We start from the raw sequence: 20,852 nt of genomic DNA on the forward strand, positions 1-20,852 counted from the left end.
CTGGGTTTTTGCCCAAAATACCGCTTATCGTACATAGATTTTTTTTAATCCATGAAGACCACAAAACACAAGTAATGACATATATTTAGAAGACTTCAAAATAAACAAAGCTCCTTTATTTCAAACCAACAATTCAATTTGAGGTACAAGATTCACAAAACAGTATATACATATGAAAACAATGCTACAAATTGAAACGACTTGACCTGCGATGCAATTCAGAGTAGAACAATGTAAAGAACTGAATCAGACTTAAACAACTTCTATTAATCTTCCACTCAACTCAAGTGAGTAACATGCTGGAGAAGTACGAGGATGGAACGGCCTATAAATTGGCCTTTTTCTGATCTTACCTATTTTCACTTTGCAGACCTTTGAACATTTCAAGTCAGATGATTTGAGGTCTTTAATAAAGGCGGAAATGGAATGACCCCCCCCCCCCCCCCCCCAATTGGCATGCTAGTAAGGACAGACTGTTGCTGGGGCAAAATCTATCTAATTAAACGCTGGCAAGATATAATTACTACTTGAACAGAGTGAAGAAAACCTCACCCATGTATTCCCTATCTGAAATTAGGACTCACCCAAGTAACAAGCACATGTGCGCTCAGCACTGCACATGCAACTGCAAAGCCGCAATCACTCAGACCTCAGGACTACTCCCATCTGGGGCGGGACCAAAGGACCACCTTTGAAGAAGGCCCTGTGTATATCAACCTATTTAGGCTTTGTTTTCAGTTGAGCCTAAAAAACTCAGAAAAACAACCTGGACTGAACTGGAATGATGGCATGTAACTGGGAGGTAGTATACTGAATGCAATGGAGGAGGACCAAAATAGCCAGTACCCGTTACAAAGCTCGTGCGCTTATTGTTATTATTCTCTAAGTGCACAAAATCAACATTTGAAATCACCTACAAGTGTGAACATGTAGTATCTATTTGGTTGATTGGTTGCTACTCAATCTCGGCTATTTCTGAATTGCTGAATTATTACATGCATGACATTTATACAGCCAAGTTGCTTAAATAGGTACAAAATTACACAAGGGAATCTTAAGCTTGACCGAACACTGAACAAGTTCCCTAGCTGTCCGCTTCACAACACCTCCACATGTACTTTTATTTACATATACACCCAAAAAGGGTAAAGATGCAGTGTTAGTGACAGATTGAAATCGTTTTAAGGCAAGGCTACCGATATGGCGTGATATAAAAATTGTGCTACACTACTCATCCAATCTAAAGCAGGGACTGCCCGTAATACCAGGCCAGAGACAAAATCTCTCTTCCTGCCTTACAAATAATAAAAAAAAAAGACTCACTGGTATAAACTGAATACACAGCACACCGCATTTACTCTTCACTTTGGTAGCATTGAGTAAATAACAATAACAACAACAACAACAACAACAACAAAAAAAGACTAATTTTGCTCCCTTCCTTGCTGAACACTCAAATACAACGTGAGTGACCTCAGTTCAGATCACTAATGATCAACGCCAACAGAGAGGACTCAACTTGTGGGGCCCACATTTGAATTTGACTGAGCGCCGCTGATGCGTTTCAGCAAACACGCACTTTGAACAAACGTGACAACACACTCCAGCACAAATGTTTGGTCCTCGGGTGTGGTTAAGAGGCAGTGGCGAGATGATGCAGCTGTAAATATGGAATATTTTTAAAGTACAGAGTGACAGGCTGCTCTGTAAAAACACGTTTCATCAAGGTGACAAAAATACAATGCGCTACAACTCGGGAGAAATCTGTGTCATGGGGTTTCGACCACACAGACATCTAAAGGAGAAATGCATTTATCATTCCTTTTCAAGTGTTCTTATATACTCATTTGTTGACTATTTGAGGATAATACTAGGTCCTGCATCTGCATCCCACTGGCAATATATAACAACCCAAACCTTGCAAGTACTGTACGTGTTTTGTCATCTGCACTCAGCTGTCCACTGCTTGTGTGCCTGTAGCATGCACATCAGCTCAGATCTTCTTTGGCTTGCGGCCCAGGTGGTAGTAGTAGGCCATGGTGATCACCAGAAAGAGGACTCTGCTGAGAAGCAGCAGTATGGCAGCGTTGGGCAGCATGCCGATCTCTATCAAGGTGATGGATGTCACTGAAACCACAAAGCATCACATGGTTCTTAATAGGCACTGTTGTTGTGGACCTTCAAACATTTGTTAGTGTATAAAAAGTCCTATGTAAAATGTATTACCCAACTCGCAAAAATGTGCACGTCATTGATCATTTGATCATTGATCAACAATGAGAAAAAAATAAATAATCTAATTATTGACTGAGTTTATCGAGAGCGCATTTGATTGTATGAGTTTCCCTTTCCATTTCAGCCTGTCGCTACAGCTGTAAATATTAAATATCTTTCAAAGCTTTATTCTTCATGGAATATCTGGAATTCACTATTAAACAACCTTAACTGAATTTAAGAATACTGCAGTTGAAGGGGAGCAGAATGTAGGTTGTAACTCCATACATTGAACACTAGAGGGCGGTTTAGGCAAACTAATGTGAATACGGCCGTGCTGAACTTGAGGTTTGAATTATTTACGCTTCATTTGAACACAGACGGCGAGAAGAAACTGCTCAAGAAAATGTCGCCAGGGGAGGTGGGCGGTCAATACCAAGAAACTGCACTGCAAAGTAGCAAGCTTCACTCAGCAGAGTCCACTGGATGACGCTCTTTTCTGCTGTGTAGAGGCCATTCCACATGATGAGGGCCAAGCCTGCAAAGACAAGAGGGAAAAATAATACAATCAAGGGACATTAGAAAAGAAAAAGAAAATCCACAAACATTTTATTGCAGCATTTAGTAAAACCTAATTGTTAACCGTAACAATGTGACCACATGATGTCTGATGATATAATGGCTGCATTGATTCAGTTAAATGCTTTGACTTATTGATTTTGATAAAAGCCTACGTTCCATTTGATGTTCTTCCCTGCCATTCGTCGTTCATTATCCTGAATGTCACTCCCATGCCGCACAGACTGACATGCTGTGGGAACGAGCAGGGGTGGGCTTAAAGACGGGAGGAGGGCTGATGGACTGAATCGTCTTGCTGCCAGATAGTGGTTGCTTTGGGTGACGAGACCCCGTACTTCAACCCCTTTCATGCGTCTTATCGAGGAAGACATCACCGCCCACTCCCCTTTGATAATCCCCAAAGGCCTGATGACATTCAACAAAGAAAAGATTGTCTATTGTCCATGTTAGCTGGTTCTGTCACGTCTCATGCTAGCCAACCTGTTTAGTGTCACACGAGGGATTATGGAGGCTGGAACAAAACAGGAAAAATGAAACTGAGTTGTTTCATTGTGTTTGGATCTTTTTTTAAAGGCCTTATTAAGTGAAAATCAGAAAATGTCAAGTAAAGGACAAGGCTTTATGACGTGAATTTTTCAAGTGTTCCCTCGCTAACCTTTTTCATTGAGGCCAGCCTGGTCAGCCTTCTTTTCTATGGATCAAGCTGTCAATAAGCCAGTAGTAATCACAGTGACTGACTCACCGACGTGCCTGAATGCCTTTTACTCAAACTACAGCAATTACAGTTAACGTTATGCATTGCCAAGAATTTTTTTTTTTGTGAAGGAAGCAGCAGCAAAACAGAAAAGCCATTATTACCCTACACAACATGGCTTGTATTCTGTTCATCGCAATGCTTTGATTCAAATGAAAAAAACAAGCATCCGATTGAAAGTACAAACAGGCTTTGAGGACGTTCATTTTATGGCATCCATACCGAAATCTCAGTCTTTCCGTTTTCTCGTGCCTTGTAGAAATTAGCTTTGTGCGTCATCCATTACATACAGGTATCTTTGTTTTTTTCTTTATTTATCTTTGCATTATTCGGGGGCCAAATCACCTTACTACTACTATTTCAAAAAGTAATCAAAAATGAGAACAGGATCTTGGCGATGTAGTTTAGTTAAATCTACAATCTGTATTTTATGAACAGGGGCAATAACAGTAGCCAATGTGGCTAATTAAGTGAGTGTTAAAACAGTAAGCTCAAATTATAAAGAAGGTAGAAAATTGTTAATGTGGATAAAGGGAAAAAGAGCTTGCTGGTGATTGATTATGAACCATTATTTCTAGAGTACAAAGCTACAATTTAGCCAAAAATGCAAATATGTTCATTAGCCGTTCATTAGTAGAGGTTACACTGATGTTTCTTCAAACTTTAACATTGACACTAATTTCATTGGTGAACACGCAAACGAATCGCTTGAGGTGTCACTCCACAGCACATAAAACGTCCAGCCAGAAAGAGTCATGTATGAGGATGCAGAAGCTGTTCTTGAACAATTCCTGGAACCTTTTCATGACTACGCAATAATAAACTCAAGACACAATGAATGAAATTAGAACGAAAAAAATAGAAAGCCTCCACCATTATGAATGCTCGGATGGAGCTGTTATAACCCCTGAAGAAATCCGGTGCAGTGTTGACATCACATCCCCATTTAAAAGTAGATTTGTAGCTCGCTGAGCTGGAAAGCTGTGTGCTTTTATCATTTTCTTAAATCTTGAGACTCACTGAGTAGCGCTCCTCCATAGAGGCGAACGGAGAGGCTGGTTGTGGCTAGTTCCTCCTCAAAAACAACCTCGTAGAGATGGTTGGGAAACATCACGGCCTGTGTTTGTAAAAAAAAAAAAAACGTGACACAAATCTCATTATTTCAACACAGCAACAGTGTCACCCACCCACGCCCCAAATATTGCGAAAGGGAGCCCTCAAAATACAGCCAGTATGTCGCATAAGTCCCGTTTGTTAGCTAAAAGCCACGAACAGTGCTGATATTGAACATGGGAGCAAAAAAAAAAAAGCAGACAAAGACGGAACTGTTCCTCAAGATGCCTCATGCACACACAACTGAATAACTGACGATTCGGTGGCACCTAGAAATTTCCGCAGCACTTACCATGATGGCGATCACAGTGAAACTCACCGCTGAGGTTAGCAGCCACATCCTAAAAGAAAACACAATACAAAAGCCCCTAATTTGTTTTAACCAAGTTGACACAACTTGAACTTCACCAACCCAGAAGATGAAATCTCACCTCAGCCCGATTGGCTCTCGAACTGCAAACTTCATCTCATTTCCCAACATTTGACTGATCTATAAATCAAGACACAAAAAAAAAAGACGTGACTTATTACAACAGACAATTTGTAATTGCAGTATGTGTGAAACACTGCTATCTTCATATGAAACAAATCGCAAATAACCAGGAAGAAAATGCCACCTTTGGAGGTGTTGCTCATGGCTATTAATAAGATGCGGTTAATAAACACTTTTACAAAACAAGAAGACAACATGAGAGTTCGGCTGAGTGACAGAAAGTGCTCTTACAATGTTAATTAGCAACAGTAAATGTCTTCGGCGCCTTAATCAGAGCCCGACGATTAAGTGTCATAACATCATCATCATGTAAATTCCGGATGAGTTAGCACCAGCCGAGTAAATCCCGGGAGACAAATTGTTTGCTGCAAATTAACTTAATCGAGGCAGCACTCGGGACCAAACAATGCTTAATTTATATTCAGGGAAACGGCTCACACTAGAGAAAATATGACAGATTCAAATCCCTTTGGAGTCACTAGGAATGGAGTATTCCATTAAACCTGCTCATAAAAAATGTTTTTTAACACACAAAAATGATTTTGATTTTCCACCGATATGAGGGAACTTAAAACAAAAACGCAGTGGTCCACTGTACATCAACAACAATGGTTTCTTCTCACTCCAATTTTTCCCCGTGCTGTGGTCAAAGCATCAGTCTATCCAAAAGAAATTGCACTGGGACAAGAAAAGCAGCAAGGCAGAAAGATGAATCATTTTCCAGGTAGGTGTGCTTACCAGAAAATTGCTATCAATTACAAAGACATTTTTGCTCGGGAAAAGCCCAAACAGCAGAAATCTAACTGATCAAACGAAAGAAAACATGGGCTTTCAGGCAAAAAAGCAGGTAAGCAAAATTTGTATATTAGTAACACCACCACCATTATATCAATTTTTTGGGGGGGGAGTGATGGATGAGGGAACATACTAAAAGCTATTGTAATATCTTTTCAGATACCAACATAATTAATGTAGCAACAAATATAAACCAATAACCAAATACATGAAAATAACACAGTCCTCCAATAGTTTTTCCTGCTATACTAAAGTTAAGAGTAATTGCATACCCACTAAAGTAGATGGCAGTGGCACTCATTGCCAGTGTGCACAGGTCGTATTAGGTGTGTGTGTTTCAAATATTTAACACTGATGAGAAAAAACTGACATATAAACAAAGTTTTCTGAAATTAATTTCAGTTTTGTATTCCTTCATGTTAATGAGGGTAGTAACATGCTACGCATAACAAAAGATACTATTCGTACTTGTCACAGAGGAATAATATAAAATAATTGAGAAGCACTGACATACTAGCAACAAAGCAATCTCGGATCATATCATGCGATGGGCGTTTTTCTGGTGCACACAGACCATACTATATCATAAACATTTGTGCAAGCTGTGATCACACGAATCGGCTCTCTTGAGGTTCCGGGGGGCTTTCTTTGACAGAAACGCATGAACATGTGTGACTTGAATAATCCCCAAAGCGAACTGAGCATCAACCGCTGACAAAGGATTGACTTGAGGGAATAGCGCCGAAGGGAGAAACAGGAAATGAAGGACCACATTGGCATTTGTGTTGAGATGCTTAATCACAGCTGCTCTCGCTTGTTTGTTTGTTTTTTCCTCACTCTTCATCACAGGCAGCATGACAAAGTGTGCAGGTGAAACAATCTGTTCAAGGTTGCTCTGGATTTTGACAATTTATGAAGTCGTAGGCGTTTGTGAAAGTCTTATCTGAAGCTGTCAGAGCATTCAAAGAGCGGCCATTGTATTAAGAAAGTGGCAGTGAAGAAATATGTCAAACGGCTTAGCATGAATAGAATGCTTCCATTAGTAATAGCAGTCATCTTCCTATCTTGGCAGGAAGAGGCAAGCGATTGAGGCACACGAGAAGCACTTCCCTCCTTTGTTTACAAAGCCACGTGAATTCAGACACGTAGTTGTTTTCTTTCTTTAGCCAGCCTTGGCACATGGAACTAACTTCCCAGCCTCGTTTTTTCTTGATTACCTGCCAAATGAACCACGATTAAAATTACAACCCAGGGTGAATGTCTGATTTAAAATGGGAATTAACATAAATTACATCCCTAAAAGCGTACGCACTGGCTCAAGCGTGACTAATATGGGATTTCATTATACCAGCAACCACAAGACTCACGTTAATAAGCATGGATTGTTAAGCAGTAATACAGCTTGCCTTTGTCAAATTAACTTTATCTGTGTCCAACATTAAGCTATGTGTAAAGGGGTTGATTGGGCCTCATAATGTTGCCGATGCTCCTTACTTTATTTTCATTTTCATCAATCTACATTAATCTCAAAATGGAATCTCTAATTATTCTTTGTAGGCTAATTTGGTCTTCTTTGTTTTTGGAAGCGAAGATTTTGGATCTGCTTCGCTGTCTATATGCGCATGCACTCGTGAAGCCTTCTCGGAATGCACAGTAATGAACCAATTAGTAGATTGGTGTGGCATGGAAAGAGATGCACAGACATAGCTCGAAAAATAGCCGTTTAGATAACAATGACCCATATGCATCACATTTTTGACACCAGCCACAATTGAGCTTTTTGCTGAATCCCGAAGATTGGAATTTTATCTGACCTTTGATCGGTGAACTTCCCCATCATCGTCTTCGCCGCCAACTCCAAGAATCTTTCGGCTTTTCAGGCGGCTTATCAAGTCGGTCTGACTGTGCTTCTTCATCAGAGGAGGGTGAGTTTTAGAAGCCATGATCCAAATGTCTGGAAAGAAAATACAAGATAATCTTGAATTAAATGTTTTGTTATTTTATTTTTTTGAAATCTTGCTGAACGGCAGGCGATTCCTATAAAAGCCCTTGATGAATTGTAAAGGATAAAGCAGAAATGACATAACATCAGACTAGCAGATAAAAGCAGAGATATCTGATATCGTCTCATCTCAGAGTGGACACAAATGACTTGACTTTTGGGTCTGCAGAGAGGTCATGTGAAAGTACAGGCTGTGAGTGACGGTTGGTATTAGTCGCAAAATGGGGCAGCCTTCAACATGTAAAAGAATACAAATGAATCCGCTCCACATCATTTCGAATGGGGAAGAAAGACATTAATCACCCTAACACACGTTTTTGCACATACTGTACAGAGGCTTCAAAAACATCTTGTACATTCATTAATGAATACAAATGGGAACTGGCATGGACAAATTGCAGAAGGCCAAATGATTAGCGCTAATGACCATTGCCTGAGGACGAAGCAAGCAATCGTCAAAACAAGAGGCGTCATCATTGACGCAATAATGATAACCTCCATAAAGCACATATGCTCTATGCCTGCTCAGAATTTAATGACTGGAATAATTACTGCAAAACTTTAATGTTTGAAAACTACAGAAAATGAAACATTTAGCTTCTTATAATGAGCAGCTCAAGATAAAAAAAAAAAAAATGGTGTGGGTGTGCCCAGAACATGGAAATTGAGAGAGCCCTGTTTGTCAGTGTGCTCAGAGTGCTGTCGCTATACTTGACATACAAATTCAGCGATCAATGAGAGTGGAGGTGCATGAGGAGAAGCTCTATGAATGACGAAATCATAGGAGCCAAAAGGTAGCAAAACTAAATTTTATGCCACTTATCCTGTCACAGGTCAGTTGGAGCCTTCTTTTCAACGAGTGGGTGAAAAGCGGGGTATACACCCTGTAATGATTGCCAATAACTCACAAAAATCTATTTCCTATTCACAACCTTTTAACAAAATACTTACACCTTTGGCAATAACCTAATTTCCTGCAGCTCATTTCGGTCATGACAAAAAATCACCACAATGTCTTGCCTTATCTGGCCATAAACACAAAAACAAAACAGTCCATTGAGCAAAATGGATCGCAATAGTGGAGAACCTCCCCATTTGTACCAAACACTAAAGCCTTTATAGCGTGAAGATTCATTTACTTGGTTATGTGGTGCGGCATGAGCCAGCTTGTTATATATATAATATATACGACTATTGCCGTGACGAGAGAAGCTTCATGGCCAAGAACCCATTAAAGTTTGAATCGAGTGCTAAATGTGACGCTTCCCCGCATTTTTTAGCACAGTACACATTCTTCCATATGCTCAAATAGGTCTCCCTTCACACCGCTACTTGACTTGCCGATGTAGTGCTGATGCAGTTGCCTAGCAACTGCCTATGGTCCAATCAACTTCTCATGGTGAGGAAATACCTGTCATGATTACAATAAACGTAGCTACGATGAGAAGGTCTCTTGAGAGCCACTGATGACCCTACTGGTATTACTCTCGATATACACATGGAATACTTCACGTACTAAAATGATTAGATTAGTATTCAGTCACCTGGAGATGTATAATGTTCATATTGATTGAGGTTCTTCAAAGACCGGTAAAAAAAAAGTGGAAAATACTTCTTGTATACGTTAAAGGGGTTTACATAGATTGCGACAAAGTGCAATGTTGGATTGGAAAAAAATTTCAAGATGGATTTATGACCTGATATTAGCTCTGAGTGTACCAAAGATTCACTTCGCAATCAACCGGAATCAACCAATATTATATATACGGTGATGCCATGAGATATTGCATCATTAATTCCTAGTATAACCATTAAACTTACAGTACTCATCTAAATTACATTTCCCAATTGAAACAAATGAAAATGGAACTAATCGGTTTCATCCTCCACTCCTAAGAAAAAAATTGTAATGTCCTTTTTTTTTTAGAAAGGAAAACAGCACTCCAAAATATTGATTATAAAACTACATAGACTTGGTTGATGAAAAATATAAAAGATTCAGTCAACAATGGCAGCACAACTTACGCATGTTAAGTTACTGAAAAGGTTTATGACATAATTTGAGGGTGCTCCACTATAAAAGGGAAAAGAATAAAATAGTCCAACTACCTAGAGTAGCTGTAAGGCGTGTTCAGACTTAAAATGTATATTTTTAAACTCAAATGAGGATTAAAAAAAAAAAAAAGACAGCAAAGCTTTTTTTTTTTACAAAGCAAGCTTGTTTTCACAACCGTAGGCAACAGTGAGCCTCCTGGTGCGCTGGGCAGCTCTGAGGCATTATGTATTAAATAATAAATCTTATTTTAATAGCCCTTAATCACAAAAGGGCTTCACAGTAACCAGTACACGAATCGTAAAAGCGCTAACAAAACATCCATATTAAATTCAGCATTACAAGCCCACAGTTCCCAGATAAAGTACATTTGACAACTTCCCATGGTCTAAAGTCGACACATCCAGAAAAGGAAAAAGGAAGCTTGAGGAGGAAACAGATGGAGCGATGCCCCCCTTCCAGGATGATGACCACACTTGCAGTGAATATAAAATTGATCATGTGAAATTATGCGCCTCATTAAATAATCCACAGTTTAAATAGCACGAAAGTCAATTTAATTATATGCTCTGCCTCAAGGGAAGCATGACAGGCCTTCAAAATAAACATGCCATAATAGCACCCCAGTTAACTTTAAACGATGAATTGACAACTAACCGATTATCAAATTCATCAGTATTTTCATTATCAAGTAATCTTTCAGAGCCATTGTTCAACTTTAGAATTGTCCAAATCATCTCATTCCATCCTCTTACTAATAATTATTCTCTGTAAACTTAACTACTACACAACTAGACACAGCAAGTAACCTGATTTGATATTGAAATTTGTAGCCAACACTTTCAATGCTAATCTGTTTATTTTGTTGCTTCACCCTGATTGATTTTTAAAAATTTCAATAGTCTCAACCCAAATGGTTACGCCAAAACGTGGGTTGAATTTATTTATTTTTCCTTCCAAAATCAAGGCTGGCTTTTTCCCTTTTGCTGTTTGTCTCCAAGGGAAGCTGCACATTCAGAACATTTTAATGAGTTAAGATGACAGACTACTTCCATTCATCCCATTTTCGCTTTGTAGCTGTAAGCGGTTCTGAGCCCACGAAAATACGAGAACAGCCACCTAAATGTCATTAAATAGTAGTCGTTGACAAGCCTGTCCACCCGTTCATCCCTGAAAACGGTGATCAATAAAACAGAATCGATCAATGTGTGCAGTTGTGTACACAGAACTAATCCCCCATTTACCATCAACAGATTATTGTAGAGGGATGAAAAAAAGATTAAAACTGTTTGCTCCTCTGAGAGCAGTCAACACAGAATTAGCCCATCAGTGTAATAATAACACAAAGAGAATTAGCTCCCTCGTCAAATATCTTCCATTGTAATTACAAATATTCTCAAGGGTGATTATTTGAGATCCCAATTTAAGGACAGACATTTACTATAATAATGACTGTTTGGATTAGATTAATGGTTGGCATAATATTATGTTATGGTAAATTGAGGTACCTCCAGTTATCAACTCAACTGACATGATTAAAACAGTAAAAAGTAAAAATGGGACGTGAAGCAATGCTGACGGACACACGCAGGCAGGAGATGAAAGATGCCCTCCGAGCAAGAAAATAAAATGACAGAGCATAGCAGGGATCTCGCCAACACCAAAAGAAAAATAAACAATCATTCCTGAACGCTTTGCACAGCAACAAAGCTGACCCAACTCGTTATTCTGTGATGCCAACACATGCTCGCCTTGGTAGATTTCACCCACAATCTAATTTGGTAAATTTTAATGATAAATTGCTAATCTGAAATTAGTGGATCAAATTCCAAAACAACCCTAACCCAAATTAACAGCTCTGGGAGTACAGTGACTTTGCTGACTGATCAAGTCATGAATGCAAGACAGTAAATCACTCAAAAGGGGATTCAAAGTTAGACCTTGTTGCTATTTTTGATTCAGGTGTTTTACTGCATTACGACCAAAACTATATTAGTTGCATACTAGCTGGTTGCTAGGCAGCCTCCCTGGATGGCAAGCAGAACTAATTTCAGGGCTCACTCTGCGTCAGAAACAATGCTTGCACATGGACCTTGGCAAAGGTAAAAAAAAAAATCAATCCTTTTAATTAAAAAAAAAAAAAAAAAAAAAAAAAAAAAAAAGAAAAATCCAATAGGTCATCCTATTCCTCAATAACATGAAGTCAATTTCAGCAAATTTCTGGTCCTTGTTACGGTGTTGGGCGTTATTTTATTCATTTTAAGTTTTAAAAATTATTCATAAAATTAATCTGTTTAATTGAATTACCGTAATTTTCGGACTATAAATCGCGTTTTATTTCCATAGTTTGGGTGGGGGGGCGATTTATACTCAGGAGCGACTTATATATGTTTTTTTCCACAAATTTTTACTTGATCACTAACACATCACTTACCGTATTTTTCGCACCAAAAGGCGCACTGGATTATAAGGCGCACCCTCATTGAATTTTTTATTTTAGAAATTATTTCATATATAGGGCGCACCGGATTAAAAGGCGCATAAAATAGAAGCTATACTGCAACAAACTGAGGTTGACTAGGGTTGCGGTATGCACCCACTAGCCAATAACCAATGAGCCCTCTGTGAACAATCGCGTTTTTCAAACAATCTCCTATAAAATGATCAGAACTGACTAAAGTTTGATCTAACACTGGTACTGCTTACCTATGTTTCACTTCCATATCGATCCGTAAATTTACTCAAAACATCAACAAAGCAGCCTATTTTGACATGAAATAGCCTTGTGCGTGTAGCAGCTATTATTATAGCATTAGCCACCCGCAAACTCCCATGAGCCTCAGCTCGCAGACCCCCATGAGCCTCAGCAAAGTGTAAACAATCGCGTTTCTCAAACGATCTCCTATAAAATAATCGGAACTGACTAAAGTTCAATCTAACACATTGGTACTGCTTACCTATGTTTCCCTTCCATATCAATCCGTAAATTTACTCGAAACATTAACGAAACAGCCTATTTTGAAATGAAATAGCCTCGCGGGTACAACGGCTATTCGGTGACGCCCCCTGACCACGGTTGCCGTAATGTTGGGAAGCGATGCGACCTTGTAATTTACTAGTCGTACTAAAACGTACTGAAACATTTTGGCAGAGCACTGTGTACAACCAGTATGGATCAACAAATTCATCAATTGATCCATATATAAGGCGCTCTGCATTATAAGGCGCACTGTGTTTTTTTGAGTAAAATGTACGTTTTTAAGTGCGCCTAATAATGCGGAAAATACGGTACTTACAAGTATAGTTGACCACTTCACATGTTATTTTTAGTATAGTTGATCACTTCACATGGTTTGATATCTTTAACTTGAACATCTTCAAAACATGAAAAATAGAGAGAAAAAATCAAATAAAGTAATTAACACTTTAAAGCGCCATATCCTCTGGACATGTCCTCTGTCACCAGGATGACATAAAGGACGAGAAATTTGATCGATGGATTTAATGATTTGGAGTGACACAAATGGTTTGATAATATTGTTGTTTATGTGATAGTTATTTAAAATATAGTTTATATATCGTTGTATGGGCCTGTGGAATGATTTGAACTGCGGCGCGGCACACGGCATTATTGACAAAGAACGATCGATGGATTTAATGAATTGGAGTGACACAGATGGTTTTATAAACGTGTTATTATATAATAGTTTTTTTTAAATATCTGAATGTTACATCAGGCCCGTTCTCACCTCCTCGTTTGTGTTTGTCACGTTAGCATACCGTATCGTTTAGCCTGTTGTTGCTCGCGTTTGTGTTTGTCACGTTAGCATACCGCATCGTTTGGCCTGTTGTTGCTCGTTCATGTCTGTTCTTGGTGTTGGATTTTGTCGAATAAATTGGACCCCAAAATGCGACTTATACTCCGGAGCGACTTATATATGGTTTTTTTTCACTTTTTTGGGCATTTTATGGCTGGTGCGATTTATACTCCGGAGTGACTTATAGTCCGAAAATTACGGTAAGTCAAATATCAAAATTGGCTAAACAAAGAAACAAACAAATAATCCATATTGGTTCTGGACCTTATTACATTTCCTGACAGCGCAAGCAATCAGTCTTGACAATGCTCATTCAACACCTTCTCCAATTTGTCATAATCACAATTGTATTATTGCGAAACCTGAAGGACATTATTTCACTTTCAAGACAAAACAATTCTTCTGCAGCCCTAACAGGCCATCAACAGTTCCAGTTCAGTTTTTTTTTTCTTCCTTTTGTCTCCGTGTCTTCAGCAGGCACACGTTGCTTTACGTGACCGTAAACATACATGACATTTAGATTCCTGCACTGGAGGCCAACCACTAAAATCTGGCAATCCTCTACTTGTTCAGTGTCAAACAATCGAGTTAGAAAAACACGCTTGGATTAAAATGACGCCTTTTTAAACACTAGAACATTTTACAGAAGATTCTTGCTTTTTTGGAATACAAATCTGAATATCCAGCTTCGCAATAGTATATTTCACCAGCCTGTAATTATTGCTGCCAAAACTCAACTGTCAGTATCATGTGAATCAATTGCCATTCCCCTAATAAGCAGACTGTCCACATTTCTCAGTAGCATAAAGTGTACACACTTATACTGCAACACATGTTGGCGCATGAATCGGTGGTGACTCAAATAGGAATGCAAATTGGGTGTTAAAGATAAACGCCAAATCACTATTTTCGGATCAATTCGTCAAACAGGATCATAAATGTCACAGAATGTTGAATGGGCACGAAGACTCACGTCATGTGTGACGTATGTATGTGGGAGTGAATTGCGTGTTTGTGTACGGCAATAATTAATCGGCTTTCCAGCATTAAACACACGAGATTGTTTTTCATACTTGTGCCGAATCATCAGGTGCCAGACGAGCGACTTCAATTAATTCTGGTGGAGGATTTAGCAATTGTCTTTTAAATGTCCTCATCTTGGAAGCAGATAATAGCCAGCAACCAATCAAGCCAAGCACACGCAAACAAGTAAATTAAGTTTGTCAAGATGCATCGGTTTCTTCGGGACCAAAGCTGTCCATCCAACTCTCACTAATCAAATGGCCACTCACTGACTGATGAGTTTCAAACGCCGGGAGCAACCAAAACCTTCCAGATGATTCAGAGTTATAGTCAGGGATGCTCCAAAAAAATGGTGTGATTTGCACTCGAGCACCAGAGGTTACTTGGAAAATTATTAATCACAAATAAAACTTTTCGATCCAATAATTACAATGATAGAAAATAAATTCACAGAGGGTTGAAATGTTTGTATTGTACACAAGTGACTCATCTGCAAAGCTATGAGTATGCACTTAATGAATAAACATTTTTTTAATTCAACTGAGCTTGTTTGCTATTCATGAGCATGATTTGCTTTACACTCTAGATGGCGTACAGGTACATAGCGTATTGAATCTCCGTGAATATTAAAAGACAGCTTTGATGTCGCCTTTTCTCAGACGGACGCCACACCAGACCGTTTACAAAAACACGAGTGAACTGAAATGGTTCAATCGGTGAACAGCCAAAGCTAATTTGATTTCCTTCGGTTCGCCATCTACAGTAAATGGCCCCTTTGTGTTTGATATTTGTTTTGTTTTGACATGCTCTGTATTAGTCCAATATGTCCAAATAAGCGAAAGCTGCTACTTGGTACAGTAAATGTGAGTGTGGCCACTCATCTTGCTAATCTGGTTTTTACCAAGTGGTCAAAATGCGATGAGGGTTCAGCAAAGTTTACAAAGCAACTAATAGGGAGAAACAACCTTAGCCGCTGGCAAATCTTTATCTACGCATTACGTCTGAGGTCTGATGTTCATACATGAGGCGCTTGAGCGCTAATCACGGGAAAGGTTACTTTTGTCTCCTGGACCAATTAGTTTAATTTATTTCCCCAGCTAGAGCCATTTTGTGATTTTGATCTGTTTAAGGACAAATTAGACTTCACTGGCCTTCTGCTCAGTCTGATCTTTCTGCCAGGATTCATTGCCTGAATGACTTTTAACTTGGCAATTATTTTTATTGAGCTATGGAAGGAAAAAGATATACAAGAATATGGTACTGTAAAAAGTCCAAGTTGAGAGCATCCAATCAGCCCTTTGCTCAAACTTCAACACACAACCGTACCCAAAATGTGTCAAGACTCGAATTGTCTATATTATGTGTGCTGCCATACAAAGCTCCAGTGCATCTTGTTAGCATATATTTGTATATATTTGCATTTTATATGTCCGTCCTCCTTTTTTCAAAGTCAGTGGCGTTCTTTGGTTGCGAGAAAAACTTTGAATGCAAATTCCAATTTACAGAATTTGATATTGCAAATAAAATGACAAGAATGCCTTTGGTTGCATCAGTACAGAGTGAACTGCATGTGATTAAATTTTGCACAGCAAGCACATGGCACACAGCCAAAAACACCCAATATTGCAACCCGCAGTTTCTAAACTCTTGCAACTTATTGGAAATTGTCCAATACCTCGTCTATTTTGCCTTGCTTCCAAAAACAAGGCAAACTACTACAATAAATTTTACTTTTAATTTACTGTAACACACTAAAAGGATAAAATGAAGAAAAATATTGATATTTCACAGCCCTAGTTATAGTCGAGAAAAGATCCACTCGTTTGAAACGTCTTTTTATAGTGATCACGAAGGAACTACTTCAGCAAAGCTAATTCCAGATGAGCCCAGAGAGTTCAGTGATGAATGATGCAATAAGCCAGCAATTGTTTCAACGAGGATTAAATACATGCAGCGCTTTTACAAATCCATAAACCTACCGCCAAGTGTAGCGTTTTATCACAGCCGCCTAAATGAAAGTTTTCGCATTTGTTTCTAGAATGGTTAGGGTTAGCATTAGCATTAAGCAGGATCACATTGTTAGATGTGAAATACTACAATAGTTTCTGAGACGTCATCCAAATGGCAAATGGGGGAATGTGAAACCACTCACAGTGCACACATACACACTTTCAACATGAAACTTTGGATTGACAAAGCATTGGAACTGAGTATAGCAACACAAAGTGTCAACAAGGTCATTTCTAGTAACTGTTAGCCCTCGAAGCAATTACAATGGCTTACCGATTGGAAATGGGGGATATGAAGTGGCAAGGTGATGCAGCTATCTTGCTGTAACAAATTTCCTGCGGTGTCCGTAGTAGTTCACCTGCCAATCAAGATAAGAGCATGTTTAAATATAGATTCAAGGTGAAAAAAAAAAAAATCACGACGCAGTCAAGGAATCAATAGGTAATAAAAATAAAACAAAACACCGACATGACAGTAAGAAGTGGAGGGATCATACAATAAATGCCAAAAGAGATTTGCAGCCAGCTGGACCTGCCTGAGGAGTGACATGAAGTCCCAAATATACACACATAAATGTGCACACGCACGTTATTAACCATGATTGTTTGTCACCACTCAAAAACGGAATTGCTTTCACGTCTCCCCTAGCTCGAATTAATGACTTTGGCAGGCTACAGTTTGCAATAAAAGTGCCAGCGTCATAGAAAGCAACATATGGTCTAAGCTTCGCTAATCTCGGCCATGCGAAACAAACAAGCACATCTGCTAGAGGGTCATTATTAAAGCCACAGTTAAACTTTCATTGCCGTCGACAGGGAATTAAGATGCCATGAAGAACGCGTTCCATGATGGCGCATACAAAGACTCCCTAGAGACAAAACGGAAGGCAGCATATAAAAAAAAAAAAAATTCTAAGGCCCGTTAGTTGTGAAACAAGGAGCTGTATTTACCAGACATTTTTAGATCTTGTCAGCACCACATTGACATTTTGGGGGCGTCCGTGGGAAAACAAATGCTGCATAAATAGTACTTGTCCTGTTACAAATTCCTTGGATTTGATCGACTGATAGTAGCTCTTTTAAAATCGACTACAAAAAAAAAAAAATCAGCACAATGCTATACACGGCAAAGCTAAACAAATACTAAAGGCCAACGTATAGTAATACAAGTAGGGCTGTCACAAATGAATTTTCTTGGAACCAATTATCCCATCGATTACTTGGAGAAACTCTATATCGGTTGAGCCCTAGAAATAATATAAATACTCATAATTGAAGATATGACAAAAAAAAACAACTGTGAACATTTTTTTCCAGCCACAACTATGCCCCCTAGTGGTTGTGAGGAGTATAGCGCAATTTTGCTGAAAGTTAAGTGATTTGAGATGACAGGACATCATTGCCTCGGTTTTGCTGTTGATCTTGGGTTTGACCTACTTGTAAGGAACGTTTGGGCTAAAGAAAAGTAACAATTGATGCATTGTTGCAAGAGTTCAGTCAAGATTCTTGATCTTCCTAAAAATAATTGCACAAGTCATATGACTCAAAAAACAAAAAGTTTCACCTTAAACATAGACACCTCTACTAATAATCAGCAACATCCGTAGTCCAAAAAATAAATAAATCAGCACCTGGTTCAGTTTCTTGTGTTTTGGGGTGTGATGAATGATATTAGATATGGGTCATTTGAAAATACATGGAAATAAATCAGATCACAATTGGGCACTTGGAGTGTGAATTCAGCCTGTGAAACGCAGCATGGCATTGTTGCTTTGCATGAGTGCCATTAGTGAGATGCAAAGCTGAATGAGGGTTGTCCATGGTCAACTTATCCCGAGGCTATGAGCACTGGAAAAAAGAGTGAGGGGGGCGAGGGGTGAGGTCTTCATCAAGCCGCTTTGAGCCATTTGCCAAAGCCAGTTAAGTGAATTTTGTAACCTACAATACCTTGGCAAATATTTGACCATCGGCAACAATAAGAGAATGATACAGCAATTAAAGTGATAAGGGTTACTTAACTGAAAAAAGAAAACTGTAGAAATGTAAGGTAATATAACATGAACGATCCTTGGTTATTATATACTTATTGCTTAAATTTTTAAAGGCAACTTCAAGACAGAAGCACGGCTACAATTAGCTGGCACTGTCATGTCACTCTGTGATTGTAGCATGAAACAGAACCAATTAGGAAAAACCCTGAAGCTTGTGCTGCTGCTGCTAGACACAGTGAGAAGCAATGGCTTGGGTTAAATGTTTGTTGAAAAGGTTCCACTTGATGACACGGAAAGTTTGTAACCACAAAAGAGTGACAAGTAACTTTAACAGCTGGGGAGAACAATTTATCATATATATTGAAAGTGTTTTCAAGCAACATAATCACAGGATTGGCAAATCAGCTTTTTTGAAATGGTTAAACTGTCAAAAAAATCAGCTATGGAAAATAATGATCAAACATTTGCTTGTGTGTGTTTGAAAAAAAAAAAAAAACTGACTGCTGCTTCCCCCATGTTATGATTGTTGCCTGTTTGACTTCAGCCACCATCGTGAGTTAATGGTTTGTTGTGTGCTATTCTACTGCCCATAGAGTCAGGCATCTCTGGATCTAGGGCAACATTCTTGAGCATCCAATCTTTTTCAGAAAACAACAGTCGAGAGATGGGCTTTCAGATTGAGGCCCAAGGCGTAATAGAGCTGCTTGGTGAATATTTTGCAATGTTCCTTCACGGCTCTGAGGACAAGTCATGACACACCTGAAGTGCAGAGCAGCCTCCTGTTCATACCACAGTACCTCTGTGCAAAATAAAATAGTTCAAGAAATCAGTAAACAATATTTAAATCTTGAAATTACCTTCATTGAGACTAGAGTTATTTTTTTCATTTAGTGGCTGCTGGCAACACTTGTAGAAAACTACTGCTAGGTGTTAAAAAATACCGCACTCGCCAACGTTGTCCATTTTTATCAAATGAAGATCAACGGGGCAGGGTGTCACGTTTGTGCTGTTAGTCTGATCGTGGGGGGATTAAACGGTCAAGTTTGCAAGATCATAACACGGACTAAAAAGTCGCCTTTGTGTAAATATGACTTGTATTTGACATGTATTGTGAGGTTTTTTTCGTTATACAATTGGATCGAAGCATGCCTTAACTTACACTTACGGTGTACACTTAGACATAAACTTCAACGGCTCATCAATTTAACAACACAACAATAATTCGAATAAAATAGTGAAGCAATGTCACATTCTTGTGGAATGGACTCTCGCGGACCGACAGTATTTTAGCTAACAGTCACTATGAGACGTTCACGGACGAGCGCAATGAAAACATCGCTCAAATCACCATAAAGTGTTTGTGAGAAAAGAGCATTACGTGAAGAAGAAAGTCAAGTAACTTACAAGTTGGAGGGACAGCGTAGATCCTGTGACTGGGTTTGGGGGAGAAAATGGTAATCGTTTACTACAGCGAGTAAGCCCCGCGGACAGTGAGGAGGGACATCGCCACTTCGAGCTTTCACTCAACACAACCTCCTCAGCAACTAACGCCAGCCACGAGCTCCAGCTTACCGTAATCACCAGACCTCACTTAAACGCGCACGTTAAAATCCTACCGCAATACAGACAATAGCGCTTCCCCAGAAAAGTCGTTTCCCCGCACATAAGTTACCTCTCGGGCGCTCATGTCATTATAGTTGGTTAACGAAAAACAACAGAAATACATTAAAATAAAATAAAAAAAGGTCTTTCTCCAAAATAAAAAAGAAATATAAATAAAAAAACAAACAAACAAACAAACAAATAAATAAATAAATAAATACATACACACATACATACATACATACATAAAATAAAAGTGCTTAAAAAATGGTATTTTGGAAAGTGGGATACCACGGGGACATGTACCCCTCTGGGCACTGTACTAACTACCAAGAGTACTAGTTCCCCTCACCTGCGGGTACAAGTACTGTACTTTTACAGAAGGACATGTACCTTTAGGGATACA

General features: G+C 38.9%; 1 protein-coding gene across 1 annotated transcript; it reads right to left on the reverse strand.

Annotated features, from left to right (window-relative positions):
• Nucleotides 1-94: 94 nt before the first annotated feature.
• LOC133156602 (tumor protein p53-inducible protein 11-like) lies at nucleotides 95-20,406 on the reverse strand. Its single transcript, XM_061282451.1, has 8 exons — nucleotides 20,249-20,406; nucleotides 17,128-17,212; nucleotides 7,763-7,902; nucleotides 5,092-5,150; nucleotides 4,953-5,001; nucleotides 4,568-4,664; nucleotides 2,651-2,752; nucleotides 95-2,127 (listed from the first exon to the last, which is right to left on the reverse strand). Exons 3-8 carry the CDS (start codon nucleotides 7,889-7,891, stop codon nucleotides 1,994-1,996), a joined length of 570 nt encoding a protein of 189 aa, XP_061138435.1. The 5' UTR covers nucleotides 7,892-7,902; nucleotides 17,128-17,212; nucleotides 20,249-20,406; the 3' UTR covers nucleotides 95-1,993.
• Between the last annotated feature and the right edge of the window lie 446 nt (nucleotides 20,407-20,852).

This window comes from Syngnathus typhle, linkage group LG7 (assembly GCF_033458585.1).
Source record: "Syngnathus typhle isolate RoL2023-S1 ecotype Sweden linkage group LG7, RoL_Styp_1.0, whole genome shotgun sequence".
Classification (NCBI taxonomy): domain Eukaryota; kingdom Metazoa; phylum Chordata; class Actinopteri; order Syngnathiformes; family Syngnathidae; genus Syngnathus; species Syngnathus typhle.